The 16104-nt window shown below is 54.2% G+C and overlaps 1 protein-coding gene across 6 annotated transcripts; it reads left to right on the forward strand.

The window, feature by feature from the left end:
• The first annotated feature begins 916 nt into the window (after positions 1–916).
• Positions 917–15784, forward strand: HMCES (5-hydroxymethylcytosine binding, ES cell specific). Of its 6 annotated transcripts, none has more exons than XM_086368799.1 (7): positions 917–946; positions 1201–1406; positions 6739–6882; positions 7543–7668; positions 9344–9525; positions 13426–13618; positions 14781–15784. In XM_086368799.1, the coding sequence occupies exons 2-7, from the start codon at positions 1224–1226 to the stop codon at positions 15015–15017; spliced, it is 1065 nt and encodes a 354-aa protein (XP_086224925.1). In that variant the 5' UTR covers positions 917–946; positions 1201–1223; the 3' UTR covers positions 15018–15784. The 6 variants fall into 6 exon arrangements, with proteins under 6 accessions (XP_086224925.1, XP_086224927.1, XP_086224929.1 ...); XM_086368801.1 differs by having other exon boundaries at positions 7543–7653; XM_086368798.1 differs by having other exon boundaries at positions 926–990.
• The last annotated feature ends 320 nt before the right edge of the window (positions 15785–16104 follow it).

Raw genomic sequence — 16104 nt, forward strand, 5'->3', positions numbered from 1 at the left:
CTGCTGCTTCTGCACACTTGTGCTTAGGCGTCCGGCTTCCCTGCCACCCGGAGCCCTTTGCCACTGTACCTACAAGGGGGCAGGACCCTCTCACTGGCCTCTGCCCGTGCCCCACACCCAGGAGCGGGAGCAGCACGGATTTACTGAGGGGATGACGGCAGTGGTGGGCAGAACCACCCTCCTTCAGTAGGGATCAGTGGGGTCTGGGGGTGGGGGTGGGCCTAGTGCAAGGTCTGAGGGGGGGTGCGCTCCTGCTGCTGGGGGAACAGCCCCACAGAGCGCAAGGCCCTGGTTTCTGCAGCTGGGCTTTTAAACCCAGGCGTGGTGGTTTTGCCAATACATCTGTTTTGCCTATTTTTAACAACATTGGTGTCAACCGTTAGAGATTCGTATTTGGGGTGGGGGTAAAGGTGGAGGCCTTGCAAAGTGTTCTGGTGCCCACTGAAGTTTGAGTGACCTGTGATTCGTGGTATTTTACTGATGGTTTTTCAAGTTTTGCCCCAAACCATGGGCAGTTGGTATGACTGTCAGGTATAGACAATGTTTTCTGATTTCACCCCCACAACGACCTGGAGCCCTGGTTCCCTGGTTCCCGCTGCGGGGAGCAGGGCCCGCAGGCCGCGGGGTCGCATCGCGGGTCTCTCAGGGCAGCCTGGACCTTCGGGCCCTTCCCGGACCCTGCCCGAGGTTAGCCATGGGGGCAGTTCACCACGCAGGGGCACGGCCAACACGGAGGACGTGGACCCCGAGACCATCCGTCTCCTCGTCGGGCGCTTTCAGGAGAGCCACGTTCCAGGGTAGTCCCTGGGCACAGTGCGGGAGTGGGTGCAGCGCGGGGCCGGAAGGAACCGCCGGCGCGCGCGGGGCGGAGCCTGTCGCGGGGCGGGGCCAGGCGGCCGCTGGGGGCGGGGCCCGCGGGCGCGCCAGAGCGACGCGTGAGCGGCGGGTGAGACGCGGCGGGCGCGGGCGGCGGCGGGCTCGTCCCTCAGGGTCAGCGGTCCTGCAGCGGGCGGAGCGGGGCTGCGGGCGGCGGCGCGGCTGGGCGGGAGGCGGCCCAGGCGGGGGGGCTCTCTTCTGGCGCCGGGCCGCGAGGCGGGCGGCGTTCCCGGGAGCCGGGCGCTCGGGCGGGGGTTGGGGCTGGGGAGAGGCGGGCCGCGTGAGGCGAGGCCCGAGTCCGACTCCCCCGGTCTCCGCGCGCAGGACCCGCGGTGTGGGCGCCGAGGATGTGCGGCCGGACGTCCTGCCACCTGCCCAGGGAGGTCCTGGCCCGAGCTTGCGCCTACCGGGACCGACAGGGCCACCAGCGGCTCCCGGAGTGGAGGGACCCAGATCGGTACTGCCCCTCGTACAACAAGAGCCCGCGCTCCAGCAACCCGGTGCTCCTGTCCCGGCTGCACCTGGAGAAGGTGAGCGCCGACCTGATCTGGGTCATTTAGATATCTTAAAGAAAAGAGCAGGGGGATCGCTATGCTCCTTAGGAGTCCAGCTTATCAGACTCTCTAGGCTTAGGGCAGCGTTAAAACTAGTCTACAACACCTCTGATGTTTCTTGAACGCTGAAGCTTCTACCCTTTCTGCTCGTTTTATCTTTAACTGAAGCTAGGAACAGAGGTGTTTGGTCTGGTATTCCAAAGTTTAATTGCTTTCTTTGTGTTTATAAAATCTATCTCTGTAGTGTTGGAGTGGTCAATAATTTATAATGTTTTGCTTCCTTGCTTTATCTCCTGAAAGAGAGAGAGGGGGAATGTATGTATACATGCAGTGTAGTAAAAGTGCTTCATTCTGGAGAGTGATAGTTTCTCCATGTCTTAGATATTTTGAATATCTTTGATGTGTTTTAAATTCTGATGGTTTCCATCTTGGACTTTTCTTCGATTTGGTCCGTAATGCAGGAGTCGCTTCATGAAGTTGCTTGAAGCCCTCTTGCATACTTTTCTCTTTTTCAAGTTTTAGGCCCCACCAGGCAGCATGCAGGGATCGTGTTTGGTTACCAGGGACTGAATCTGCGCCCCGGGTAGTGGACGCAGTCTTACCCACTGGACCCCCACGGAAGTCCCTGTTGCGTGCTCTTCAGAAGTGTCGTGTTTATATGGTAGTCAGAAGATTCATCTTTACGTTAGGAAGACCGTATTTTGAAATCAACACACGAGATAACTGATTTTTTTGGTTGAGTGAAGCCATTTACATGAAATAGTGTACTCGAGCCGTTTTTAGTCGGTGCATACTTCCCCACTGAAACTAAAAAAACCTTTTTAATTAGCAGAAAATCAAAATAAAATAAATACTATGGGAAACCTTGACTGGGAAAGGAAAAAAATTAAACATTTCAGAAGAAAGCATAATCTGGAGACAAGGATTGGCTGTATGCGGTTTCTTAGTGTTAGCCATGGTTCTCTTTGTACCACCTCATTATAGAATGAATGTTAGCTGGAAGAAAACTTAACAGGTGTGAAGACAGAAGTGCAGAAAGACTGTGAGTGATCCCAGGTTACCCAGTCGGTGAGGGGCAGCTGGTACGAAGGTCCCATCCACCCTTCCGCTCCGGTGATGCTTCCTGGAACTAGGAATGGGACGGTGGGCTCCTGAACACACAGCCCCCCTCTCCTGGCAGTGCTGCGCATTTACTGATGTAATGTTTTGACTCCACATCTCTCATAAATTTTATAAAGATCGCTAGGATTTCCTGGTTTTGATAAATAGTTGAGTTTTCGTTTATCTGAAAATGAAAAACTGTGGAATCGTAAAGCCAAAGTAGAACCATGTCAGCTTGTTAATCCACGTCATCAAAGACCACGCCCGAGTGTGGATTGGAATGTTTGCATCTGAAACCGCCAATTTGCACCCTGCTTCCCCTTCTGCTTACCCAACCCCAGTGCTACCAGCTGTTCTGCTCACAAGCCCAAGGGGGCAGAGGAGGAGATGAGTAATACTGAGCAGTACTCGCAGTATTCTGGCTTAGAAGAACTTTCTATTCACCATGTCCCCTGTGGGGCAGCCCCTACCTGGGTTGGGTTTCCAGTTGTTGAGTGAATGCACTCAAGTTAAAAGGCGACGCGTGGAACTTGAAGAGGAGGATTTCCCAGCCTCGGCACTGCTGACACTTTGAGATGTTTGTTGTGGGAAGCTGACCTGTCTGCATTGTAGAATGTTTAGCAGCATCACTGGCCTACTTTGGAACCCCCCAAAATAATATTCATGTTGCTTTCGAGTCCCTTATGGACATAGAGTGGTGAAATATGAGTCCCAAATACGCATTCCCAGCTGAGATCAAAGCTCCACCTTCTTGTTTCGGCTTTTATACTATAAACAAGTGTCTTTCTTGAGGTCTGTTTATTGATGTTTTTTTTTTTTTGCATTTCTGTGCTTTTTGCCGGCAATCTCACTGTTTAAAATTGTCTCCAGGCATAGTGGTAAAGCGCAGGCTAGGATTCCTGAAAGCAGGAAGGAGGTAACATGCCTTACAGAGAACATGCGTGTGTCAGAGACGCTTCACTCAGGCATGAGTTACTGTGGCTGTTGGTCATGAATTCAAAAGTAATGAACCGACAATATATGTTACATAAAGTCTAACATATAATAGTAAACGTGCTGCACAGAAATACAGAGAAGGCGCGGTTGTATACGGACCAGTTAACGAAACATCACTACAGGCTCCTGGCCACCTAACTGTGTTTCCCCCAGAGCCGCTCTCGGGTTTCCCTGACTCGCTGTTAGCGGTGACTTTGCGAAACCTGACTGCGCGTGGGACAAGCATGGGCTCTGTGGTGTGTAGGGGAGGGGTTGGCTCATTAACAGGCAAGGTTTTGAAAGAAATGAGACAGGATCTTGTGAAGAGCGCGGCTGGGGCATCAGTTCAGTTCAGTCGCTCAGTCGTGTCCGACTCTCGGCGACCCCATGGACCGCAGCACGCCAGGCCTCCCTGTCCATCACCAACTCCTGGAGTCTGCTCAAACTCATGTCCATGGAGTCGGTGATGCATTAGCCTGGAACAAAAAGGGAAAGCCTCCTAGGGGCCTATTAGACGGTGTCCCGCGCTCTCGGAGCCCCTTGCTCTCCCCTCTTTCCGTCCTGCCATGCTCTCTAGATACTCCCTCTTGGACTGCACTCTCCCCCCAGTTCTCCGTTTTCCTTTTTTCTCCACCCCCTCCTACTTCCCGCAGGTTTCATCCTGTGGTTGATTTACTCTCTAAGAAATTTTATTCTCATGGCTTCCCCAGTCACCTTTATGTAGGTTTTGCGGCTTCGTTTTAGTCACAACCTCGAAAAATATTAAACTAACACTTGTGTGCCTGCTCCATGCCACACATCTAACCAGGGTCTTCTTACGAACACCTTATTCTTGCCTTTATTCCAGAGATTGGCAAACCATGGGATCAAATCCTGTGCACTGTGTTTATGAAACAGTTTTATTAGAATACAGCCATGCCCGCTCTTTGGCTGCCCTGACATGCCAAGGATGCCAGAGTTGAGTTGAGTGGCAGCAGAGACTGTATGGGCTCAGAAAGCCACAAATACCCGCTGTCTGGTCCATTGCAGGAAAAGTCTGCTTCTCCCTCCTCTGCCAGGCCGCCTGTCTCCTCAGTTTTAACTCCACATGCTTGTTGGACATAGGAAGCATCTCTCTGTGGATTTCATTCTGGTGACTCAGAAAACCTTTTTGTCTTGTTCACCAGTGAGGAATTAGGGCAAGGCCTTGCAGGTACAGTTTGTCTCTTCCCTGGAGTCTGGGGTCTCAGGAGGCAGAAAGCAGGGTCCTCTGGTCATTCCCTACATGCAGTTTTCTGGGACAGAGCAGCATCATGCGCCTGCTGCCTTTGGCTGCTCTGCCCCTGCAATAGTTTTATTAACATACCAGAGGCTGCAGGGGCTGCAAAGTCTGCAATACTTAGTATTTAGCCTTCCAGAGAAAAGTCTGTGCGCATCTGGTGTAGAGGCCTCTCCCCTCTCTCAGCAGACCCACCGTGCCACCGCAGCGGAACCCAGCATGCACTCTCTGCTCAGTCTGTGCCAGCCCAGTGTCTGTACTGAGAGAACAGTGTGTGCGTTTCAATCTGTCGGTCTCATCAAATTCTCAGGGGGCCAGGTACCCCAAAAAAGTTTAGCAACCGTACGTTCAGGGCGGAGGCCCCAAGACTACTCTCGCATTTGGAGGTTGCTTAAAAGGCAGCATGTGACGCGGCTACTGTTTACTGCGGTGAAGGGATACATAGCAGAATCAGCAGGGGAACAGAAGCAAGTAGAGATCTGGAGAAATTCGTGCTCAGCTTCCTTACAACCTTTCCTCCCTCCCAGGGAGGGGACATGCCGAGCGAGTCTTCTCCAGCATGAAAGAGGTAGTAACTCGTGTGCAGCGTTTCTGCCCAGAGAGACCCATTAGACACAGGCCCAGGGTTTGCTGGGGGCTGGTCTCGTGGGCGCTCTCCCTAGCAAGCAGCAGACGCCCATAAGGAAAGCCGGTGCTCAGCAAGAACCTCGTTTCCTGCCTGAAGCGGGCATAGGACACCATCCCAATCAGTTAGGAAAAGGGGGGCGCTCTCAAAAGCCAAGTTCTCACATGCTGCTTGAGGGCCAGCCCTGTGAACGGGCCTCCTAAAAATAGCACCCTAGGCTTGCTGTACGCTTGCTGCGCAAAACCACTTCCTGCCCAGTCTTGGCTCGGCCTCTGATTTCCCCTCTGGTCCCTCCTCCCATCTCTTCTCTGTCCCAGTCCTGTTCCTCTTGTGGGGTCCAGTCCGAGAACCCCCTCACCTTATCCCCCCTTCTGCACCTCCCAAGGAGCTGATCGCTTGGCGCCCTCTCACAGATCACTGTCCGCTGAACTTTTCCAGCACGCCTGTGCGCACCACTTAACAGGGCCGTAGACCGTAGCATCGTATCATGTCGCTCAGCGTCTGTGTGGCCTCACAAGGCATGGCGCACGTCCTTTCGTGTGTCCCTGTCTTAGCACGGACCTTCCGTGGGATGACTGTCGTGTGTGCCTTATCAGAGCTGGGCCACATGCGGTGTAGGGCCTCAGAGCCTGCCTCTCCTGTGGCCGGCACTGATTCACAGCTTACAGGAACTGAACCTCTTAGTACCCCCCAACCCCCAGGCAGAACGTCACCATCCTGATAAGCACGGTTGCCTGAGAACGCCGGAGAAGGCAATGGCACCCCACTCCAGTACTCTTGTCTGGAAAATCCCATGGACAGAGGAGCCTGGTAGGCTGCAGTCCATGGGGTCGCAGAGAGTCAGACACAACTGCGTGACTTCACTTTCACTTTTCACTTTCATGCACTGGAGAAGGAAATGGCAACCCACTCCAGTGTTCTTGCGTGGAGAATCCCAGGGACGGGGGAGCCTGGTGGGCTGCCATCTATGGGGTTGCACAGAGTCGGACACGACTGAAGCGACCTAGCAGCAGCAGCAGCAGCAGCAGCAGCAGCAGCAGCAGCCTGAGAACGCCAGCCACGCATATCATGAGAACTCATTAGAACTGCTGGCAGGAGCTCTCCCTGTCCACAGTCATCTACTCTCTGCGTTTCATCACTGGCGGTGGTAGTGGTTTAGCTGCTCAGGCATGTCCGACTGTTGAGACCCCTGGGACTGTGGCCTGCCCGGCCCCTCGCTGGGATTCTCCAGGCGAGAACACTGGAGGGCCTTGCCATCCCCTCCTCCAAGTGCTGTGCTTCGTGCCCTCCAGGAGGTTTTGCAGGGTCCTCCCCGTCTCCTCACTGCACCGCACCCTGTCTCGTGGCAGGACGCAGACTCGTCCGAGCGGATCATCGCACCCATGCGGTGGGGCCTGGTCCCCTACTGGTTCAGAGAAGCGGATCTTTCCAAGCTGCAGATCAACACCAGCAACTGCCGCAGTGACACCATCATGGAGAAGCGGTCCTTCAAGGTAGGAGAGGCACGCATGCCAGCGGTTCTCGGTCAGAACTGCCGGCACCTGGACGCCTGCGAAACAGCTCCAGACTGTCCCGCTTGTCGCTGTAGAGTGCTGTTCTCTGTACCCCGGTGAGACAGCGGGGCTTTTTCTCCCACTCAGTCGTGGGCTGCTGGGCCCAGCTGGACACGTGGTACCCACCCAGAGGTTCTCATGTAGCACTTGCGTCGCAGGACAGCTGGACGTCCAGGTGGCTTCTCACCCACGTGTCCTGTCCTCGGCCGGGATGCGGGGACAGTGGGAGGCCCGCCCACATGTCTCGTGAGGGTAGGCAGTCAGGCATCTCACGCGGCACCCTGCTTACCCTCCAGGGAGCGGGCAGAGCCGCGGGGCTGTATGGCCCTGCCTCAGAAGTCCCAAGCATCGCTTCTGCTGTGTTCCTTGGTTTATACCGAGCCGCCCGAGGTCACCGAGGGAGGGGACCTCATCGCTGTGAATCCTGCTGGGTGGGGCTCGCTTCCGGGGCGGCCAGCTTTGGAGAGCGTCTCCACAGCGCCTGTTTCCTCTTAGGCACGTTATTTAAGCTTTCTGACACCCATTACGTGCGACTTCATACCTATGAAACGTGACACGCAGAGGAGTTCCCGCTCTGAGGTCGCCCGTGCTTTCCCCCAGGTGCCTCTGGTTAAGGGGAGACGCTGTGTCGTCTTGGCGGACGGCTTCTACGAATGGCAGCGACGTCAGGCCACGAGCCACCGGCAGCCCTACTTCATCTACTTCCCCCAGGTCAAGCCCGAGAAGGTGCAGCAGCGTGTCCTCTCTGGCTCTCGGGCTTCTTGGATATTCGGTTGGGTGTCTTTCCTATTTTTTTTTTTTTAATTCTCAGCCATAAATTATCTATTCAGATTTTCCTTCTGTCCCATTATTTCTTCTTTCTGGGATTCTCATCATGCATGTGTTAGACAGTGTGATGTTGTCCCGTAGCTTCCAGACATTTTATATACTCCATTCTTTTTCTCTGTGTTTCAGGCTGGGCCGTTTTTACTCATCTGTTTTTAAGTTCACTCTTCTTTCTTATTTACTCTTGAGTCCAGCCCTGTTGATTTCTATGTATCTTAGCAGTTCCTTGGTTATCTGGCTGTTTTGTGTATCTTAGATTTTTTTTTTTACTGGTTGCCAGACATAGGTAGGAGAGAGACTGAGACCAGTCATATTTGTCTCTGGACGTGCACATGTGTGTCCGCCCTTAGGCTGAGTTGGTCTTGTCAGGAGCTGGGCTGGACTTGGGTTTTGTCGTGCACCAGACCCTTCGACTATTTGTCTGGTGTCGCCCCGTGTTCAGGGTGAGGGTTGGTTTTCCGGAGGGTTTTCCTCAAGACCCCTGCTCCCCGCGCTTTGAAGCCCTCAGGACGCTCTCCCCAGGCACGCCCTGCTGCCCATCACCTGGGGCCTGCTCATCCGCAGAGGCTGCAGCACACTCTCTGCTGTCCTGGTTCAGCCTCGTCTTAAGCGGAACTGTGGCCCCAGCTCTCGGGCTTTCTCGGTGAGCCTGCTCCTCCCCAGGGAAGCAGAGAGCTGTTCCTGTCGCCCTTTTGCAGCCTCAGCGGGGCTTCCCTTGACTCTTAGGAGTGACAGCTTTATCCCTTCTCCCCTGGCTCCTTAAGCTTCGTGCTCCTTGGAGGAGAAGGGCGTGGTGAGGCTTCTTGCCGTCCCTGAGCACCTGGACACGCCGGGCAGGGAGTCTTCCTCCATCCCCGGCCCTGTCTGTCTCATGAGCACCCTCGGAGGCTGGTCCGGACACCTGCAGCCCTCTTGGGCGAGCCTGCGCTCTGCAGAGAGCAGTTGGACGGTCATTTTATCTGAATGCTTAGCTGCTGTATAAAGGAGGCCTTGCTTGCCTCCTGTCACCACTGGGAAGCCCGTAGTCGGGTCTCCTCTCCCTTTGGATGACCCTGTCTTTGCTTTACAGTTCAGGCTAAGTGGCTGCCCTATGACCTGAGTTCTCTGATGAGTTTAGGGAAAGTTACGCTTATGGAGAGTCTCTATCTGTTCTTGTAGAGAGGGAAGGTGGAGGCAACTCCCCAGCCTTTGGAAGCTGGGAGCTGAATCTTGAAGGCAAGTGGGAGTTGGCATGTTGAGCTCGGGCAGAAAAGACCTTTCGGGTAGGAAGAGGAAAGTTACTTCCTCGAGACTCGTGGGCTGTTTACCGACAGCTGGGCGGGACGCAAGTTCCCCTTGTGTGTGAAAGCTGGAATGAGGCTCCAGATCGAGGAAGGCCTGAATGCCACGGGAGGTGTTAGACTGTATCGTGAAAGCGTTCCAGGGCCATAAATCTACTGCCTCAGGGAGGGTCTGCCACCAAGCCTCTGTCCTCTGACAATGGGTCCAGGGCCTCCGTGCTGAGATGATGGCCGTGCTGTTGCCTGCAGGGGAGGGTGGCCGCGGAATGCCTGATCTGCTGTGGCTTTGCTTCCAGTCCGAGCAGGTGGGTGCTGTGGCCAGCCCCGAGGACTGGGAGAAGGTCTGGGACAACTGGAGGCCGCTGACGATGGCCGGGATCTTCGACTGCTGGGAGCCCCCGGCGGGAGGAGACTGCCTCTATTCCTACAGCATCATCACAGTGGACTCCTGCAAAGTCTTGAACGACATCCACAACAGGCAAGCACGCCCCCCGCGCCTGCGTTCAGAGGGTTCAGGGCAGGGCTTGTCGTCTTTGGGTTTAAACAAGCAGCTTCCGGAATTCAGAGTTTCTGCATGCACAGATTTAGAGAGTCGGAAACAAAGCCTGATTCACAAGATCCAGGTACAGTCTGCGTGGCTGTAATATGACACACGTTCCTGGAAGTTCCCACGCTATGCAAAACTGCACAGTGAAATCCAGAGAACTTACAAAAAAGTGGGAGTAAGGGGACAACACTTAAACATTTTGTCAGTGACCCAGTTAAAAAATAATAGGAATCTAATAAAACCCATACTACAGTAGCATGCATTCCGTGGTTAAGAAGTACAAAGAAGTTATAGTAAATACAGCACCATACCTTAAAAAGGCCTGAAGTCAGCTTGTGCTGGAGGAGTCGCAGCTTGTGACTTACTGTCACCTGGTGGGAGGAAGGTGATGCGAAATGATTGTCTTTTCCGGTCTTAAATCCTGGGATGTGTTCTTCTGCCTTTGAAATGTTGTTCCTCCGAGGCTGGCCTTCATCAGATCAGATCAGTCGCTCAGTCGTGTCCGACTCTTTGCGACCCCATGAATCACAGCACGCCAGGCCTCCCTGTCCATCACCAACTCCCGGAGTTCACTGAGACTCACGTCCATTGAGTCAGTGATGCCATCCAGCCATCTCATCCTCTGTCGTCCCCTTCTCCTCCTGCCCCCAATCCCTCCCAGCATCAGAGTCTTTTCCAATGAGTCAACTCTTCGCATGAGGTGGCCAAAGGACTGGAGTTTCAGCTTTAGCATCATTCCCTCCAAAGAAATCCCAGGGCTGATCTCCTTCAGAATGGACTGGTTGGATCTCCTTGCAGTCCAAGGGACTCTCAAGAGTCTTCTCCAACACCACAGTTCAAAAGCATCAATTCTTCGGCGCTCAGCCTTCTTCACAGTCCAACTCTCACATCCATACATGACCACTGGAAAAACCATAGCCTTGACTAGACGAACCTTTGTTGGCAAAGTAATGTCTCTGCTATTGAATATGCTGTCTAGGTTGGTCATAACTTTCCTTCCAAGGAGTAAGCGTCTTTTAATTTCATGGCTGCAGTCACCATCTGCAATGATTTTGGAGCCCAGAAAAATAAACTCTGACACTGTTTCCACTGTTTCCCCATCTATTTCCCATGAAGTGGTGGGACCGGATGGCATGATCTTCATTTTCTGAATGTTGAGCTTAAAGCCAACTTTTTCACTGTCCTCTTTCACTTTTATCAAGAAGCTTTTGAGTTCCCCTTCACTTTCTGCCATAAGGGCGGTGTCATCTGCATATCTGAGGTTATTGATATTTCTCCCGGCAATCTTGATTCCAGCTTGTGCTTCCTCCAGTCCAGTGTTTCTCATGATGTACTCTGCATATAAGTTAAATAACCAGGGTGACAATATACAGCCTTGACGAACTCCTTTTCCTATTTGGAACCAGTCTGTTGTTCTATGTCCAGTTCTAACTGTTGCTTCCTGACCTGCATACAAATTTCTCAAGAGGCAGGTCAGGTGGTCTGGTATTCCCATCTCTTTCAGAATTTTCCACAGTTTATTGTGATCCACACAGTCAAAGGCTTTGGCATAGTCAATAAAGCAGAAATAGATGTTTTTCTGGAACTCTCTTGCTTTTTCTATGATCCAGCAGATGTTGGCAATTTGATCTCTGGTTCCTCTGCCTTTTCTAAAACCAGCTTGAACATCAGGAAGTTCACGGGTCACATATTGCTGAAGCCTGGCTTGGAGAATTTTGAGCGTGACTTTACTAGCGTGTGAGATGAGTGCAATTGTGCGGTAGTTGGAGCATTCTTTGGCCTTCACAGTAGATACATATTTAATCAGAACTGAACGTTCTGATGCGATGGGCCGCCTCCCCTAGTTAACTCCAGCATCGTGCCTGGAGCTGCGCGGACCGCCATCAGAGCCCTGCGAGGAGCCCCCGTGCTCTCCTGTGGTCTTTGTGTACAGACAGTGCGTTTTCTTTGTGAGAAAGCCCCCCTTTTATTCACTGCTTGGCTTTCTCAGCATGCTGAGCGATCTTCCCACTGCGTCTGCTCCTTCAAGCCTGGTTGCTGCAGCTCTTGGGCTGCTTGTGCCCGTCTGGCCGTGGATGTCCCTTTTCCAGCCCCTCACTGTTGTGGATCCTTTGTGTTGTTGCCCAGGAGACACCACGTGTTCTGTTCCTGCTTTCAAGGCTGTCATTCAGTCGCTCAGTCGTGTCTGGCTCTTTGCAACTCCATGGACTGTAACCCGCCAGGCTCTTCTGTCCATGGGATTTCCTAGGCAAGAATACCAGAGTGGGCTGCCATTTCCCTCCCCAGGGGATTCTCCCACCCCAGGGATCGAACCTGCGTTTCCTGCATTGGCAGGTGGACTCTTTATGACTGAGCCACCCGGGGAGCCTGGCTTTCGAGATGGTTTATTCTCCCTTCTCCCCAAGCCTTAAAAGTTCTCCGTTTTCGTGCACCGGTTAGAATATCTGAGCCCGGAAGCTCAGACATGTTTGAGGTGTTGAATGAGCAGTTTTTTAACAGAAGCGTTTACAAGCGCACAGTAAGAGCAGGCCGCCACTTTGGAGAGTATGCGCTGGGCCGAGGCCACCGGCATCTGAGGCGCGTCTCACAAGATGCAGCCCGGCGGGGTGACGTTTTCCATGTTCACAGTGGGTTTCCTCACAGGTAAAACTGTGTATAAGCAAATGCAAAGTGTGCATTATGCTTAAATTGCTGTCTAATAGTCAATCACACTGGAATAAATTTTCATTTTAAAAACAAGCATTGGCAGAACCGACATACTTGTGTAATGCTTTCACAACTTTTGCCAGGTCTCAGTGCCCTCAGGGATCATTTTATGATGTTTTGCTGAAAAAAATTCAGTATGGCACATATTGGATTATCTATTTTAACCCCTTTGCCCTAAGCATTCTGTCTGAAATGATGCTTTCCTGGGATATGATAGTTCTAGTTTTGCTAATTCACCATAAAGTCCTATTTCATCGAATCCAAGATTTTGTTCCACTATTTTATACAGTTCAGTAAACTGCTGCCAATTACTGCCAATGAAGTTGTGATACAATGCAAAGATGCCATTCATTGTAAATCTAGATGTCAGACATTTTAAAATACTGTTTAAAAGTATATCTTGGGAGATTCCCTGGCAGTCCAGTGGTCAGGCCTCCGCCCTCCCTGCTGGGGCCTAAATGTGATCCCTGGGAAACTAAGGTCCTACAGACTGTGCGCTGCAGCCAGAAAATAAAACAGTAAAGCAAATAAGTGTTTGATTTGTTGAAGTAACAATAATTATTAAAAGTAACGTTCATGCATTTCTCTCCTAAATTCAACCGTGCCATCCCCCAATGAAGTGTGTGCATGCTTTGCACTGGCCCAGAACATAAAATTGGAAGCTCAACAAGCGTTCTTTTCCTAACGTCTCCTGGGTACCAGGAGTCGTCTGGGGCAGCCTCTTCGCTTTTCTGAGCCATTTCGGCCACAGTTGCCTTTGGGTTGCCTTTCGGTCACAGTTTTAGAGATAGCTCTTCCTTACGTAAACCTGTGTGGATGGGAAGGCTGGGGTCTTAATGACAGACAGGTTTCCCAGGCTTTGTTTCCCCTTGAAGTCTAGGCCGGGGTGCCATAAAGGTCACCAGTCTGCTAGCGTTTGCGCGGGAGGGCACCCACTTGCAGCACCGGGCACGGTCTTCACCACCACACTCTGAGCTGGCTCTCCTGTGCTGAGCTCCGTGCCCTGTTGTTCCCGGGGGCACGGGACAGCGTGCAGGTGTAGACGGGGAGGGGGCAGCCTGTGCATCAGCTGACTAGACCCCCCCGCCCGGTGCCCCCAACCCCTGTCTTGCGCTTACCCCCCAGGATGCCTGCCATACTGGATGGCGAAGAGGCGGTCTCCAAGTGGCTGGACTTCGGTGAGGTCCCAGCTCAGGAAGCTCTGAAGTTGATCCGCCCCACGGAGAACATCGCCTTCCACCGGGTGTCGTCCGTGGTGAACAGCTCCCGGAACAACGCTCCCGAGTGTGTGTTCCCGCTCCACCTGCTGGCCGGAAAGGTAGGGCCCGGACACCCGCCCGTCCCTGCCGAGCTCCACCTGCTCCGAGGGGCCTCTCAGCGCACGCTGGGACCTTTACCGCCAGAGGCTGAATCCAGAGCACCCACAGTTTGTCCTCCTCGTGCAGCAAGGCAGCCCCGGGCCGTGACTCTCAGAGGGGCTGTGGGCGGGCCTGGCGCGTGCCGGTCAGTGTTCAGGCTGGGCCGGGCCTTCTGTGACTGTACGAAGCTGCTCGGGTGGGTCTGATAAGAAGCCAGCTTTGAGCACTCCTCGTCTGGAGGGCGCCTGAAAAGGACAGAGGGGCCCTGACCAGGACCGTCTATCTTGCCAACCGAGTGGGAGACGTGTTTCCATCTGTTTTCTCTGCTTTCCCAGCTACCAGATGGGGGGATTTCAATCCTCATTCTCCTTCAGGAGACTGGAAAATGTTCCTGCAAGGCGCACAAGCTTTAGAGTTGGCGGGGATCACGGGGCTGTATTTTGAAAGGAAGGTGGACAGACGAGGCCTGGGTGATAAGAAGCCCCAGAGCAGAAGTTGGCCCCGCTGATACCCAGGGATGAGGCAGGGGCAGCAGCTGCTCCTCGGTGGCCGGAGGATGGAGACAGAACCACGGCCCCCGCCCTGTCTCCCTCAAAGCCTCTTATGTTTTCACACTCACAGTCAGCGTCAGCCTCTTTCTCTTGGTTCTCTCAAAGCCTTGTATCCCTGGTAGCGCTTTTCATTTCCTGTCTCTCAAAAAATGCAACTGTAGGTATTCATTTTGCACCAGACATGGCCCCATGTCTGCCACGGTCTTCTCTGCAGAATAATTCACGCTCTGGAGAGCTGGCATCCTGTGCTGGGCTCGGGCGCAGGGAGCAGCAGGCCCCTCTCACCCAGCCTCTGTCTGAGGGCTGCGTCTCCAGCGGGCTCCCTGCATGGTCTGCTCAGGCTAAGCTCTTTCTCCTGAGCTTGCTTCATTCTCTGCCCGCTGTCTTCTGTGGCCGGTCTCGCCCACCATGAGCTGCCCCCTCTCCCTTCCGGCCCTGGGAACCCGCCCTGCTCCCCTCCTTGTGCCCCTGGCCACATCTCCGTGCCCAGGCCAGTGCCTCACGCAGCACCTCTTCCCCAGTTTCCCAGGAGCTCGAGCTGGGGGTCTGAGCTGCCGCTGCTTTCTCCTAGGAGCTCACGGTGAGCGCCAGCAGCCAGAAGATGCTGCAGTGGCTGGCCACGAAGTCACCCAAAAAGGAAGAGCCCAGAACACCCCAAAAGGCAGAGCCAGATGTGCCCCAGTGGTCCAGCCAGTTCCTGCAGAAGAGCCCAGGAACCCCCAAGAGAGGCAGCGCCGGCCTCCTGGAGCGATGGCTGAAGCAGGGGCAGGAGGAAGAGCCTGTGGCCAAGCGGCCTCACACGCAGTAGCGCAGGTCTTCCGGAGACCGTAGCCGAGGGGCACAGCGCTGAATACCACGCAATCACAGGTCATGTGTGTCTGTGTGTGTGTGTGTGTCTGTGTGTGTGTGTGTGTGTGTGTGTGTGTGTGTGTTGGGGGAGTGTGTGTGTGTGTGTGGTGTGTGTGTGTGTGTGTGTGTGTGTGTGTGTGTTGGGGGAGTTCCAAGCCGAGAGGTGCTGAATCCTACTGTTGATCACAGGTTGCACTTGCAGGGGCTGGGGAGTGGTGGAGTGGCTCCCATCATAGCTCAGTGTTCAGGGTTTCGGCCTCCCCGGGCAGTGCGTGCTGGCTGTGACCAGGACTGCCCGGCGGGGTGGGCGGGCAACCTGGGAAGAGGCGCGGGCCACCCAATCAGCTCCGAGGGAAGGGAGGGAGCGCTGGCCCACAGCCCTCTCCGGGTGGCCGGGTGGCCGGGTGGCCGGGTGGCCGGGTGGCCGGGTGGCCGGGTGGCCGGGTGGGCCGGCCCTCAGAGCCCGTCCCTACTGGCGGATCTCAGCAGAGGCTGTATTCTGCTCAGCCTATGGGCTCTTTCAGTGTTTGGGAGTTAGGTTCTTAAAACATTGTCTTTTTTCTGAATAAACTGTATTTGATAACCTGTCTAGAAAATGCTGCCGGTGGGAGGAACTGTTTTCTCTTGGCCACGGTCCAAAGGAATGATTTTGTCACAAGCAGGGGGGCAACTGGGGTTTTTGCTGTCAAAACTGCTTTTTTGTACAATAAAAAGACTTGGCAGGGGGCTCTTTCTTGAGTCTTTTTTAACTCAATACCTGGAAGTTGTCTGAATCCACTGGCTTAAAGCAACCAGACAGAGCGCCTGCTGGGCAGGAGGGGCGCGGGGACGGGCGCGCAGACCGGACGCGAGCCCTGCCCCGGCTCAGGTGCGCAGCGCCCGAGGGCAGGAGCGCACGGACGGGGACACGCGTCGGAGGCGACCACCCGCCCAGCCCGCGTTTGCTCTGCAGGCAGATGTCCGTCTGTGGCTGTGGCCGTCCGCCCCCCGCCCAGATGCCTGAGTCCGGGAAGGCAGGATGCGCGCAGCTCTGCAGGCTCACCCGG

Source organism: Bos grunniens, chromosome 22 (genome assembly GCF_055505025.1).
Source record: "Bos grunniens cultivar Pamir isolate PY7600 chromosome 22, Bosgru_T2T1.0, whole genome shotgun sequence".
NCBI lineage: Eukaryota > Metazoa > Chordata > Mammalia > Artiodactyla > Bovidae > Bos > Bos grunniens.

What these genes read in the sequence shown, in the direction of transcription:
- HMCES (XM_086368799.1), top strand. Translation starts at nt 1,224, where the DNA reads ATGTGCGGCCGGACGTCCTGCCACCTGCCCAGGGAGGTCCTGGCCCGA. An exon ending in CCCGGCTGCACCTGGAGAAG is followed by an intron (nt 1,407 to 6,738) that starts GTGAGCGCCGAC and finishes GTCTCGTGGCAG; the next exon opens with GACGCAGACTCGTCCGAGCG. An exon ending in CCCAGGTCAAGCCCGAGAAG is followed by an intron (nt 7,669 to 9,343) that starts GTGCAGCAGCGT and finishes CTTTGCTTCCAG; the next exon opens with TCCGAGCAGGTGGGTGCTGT.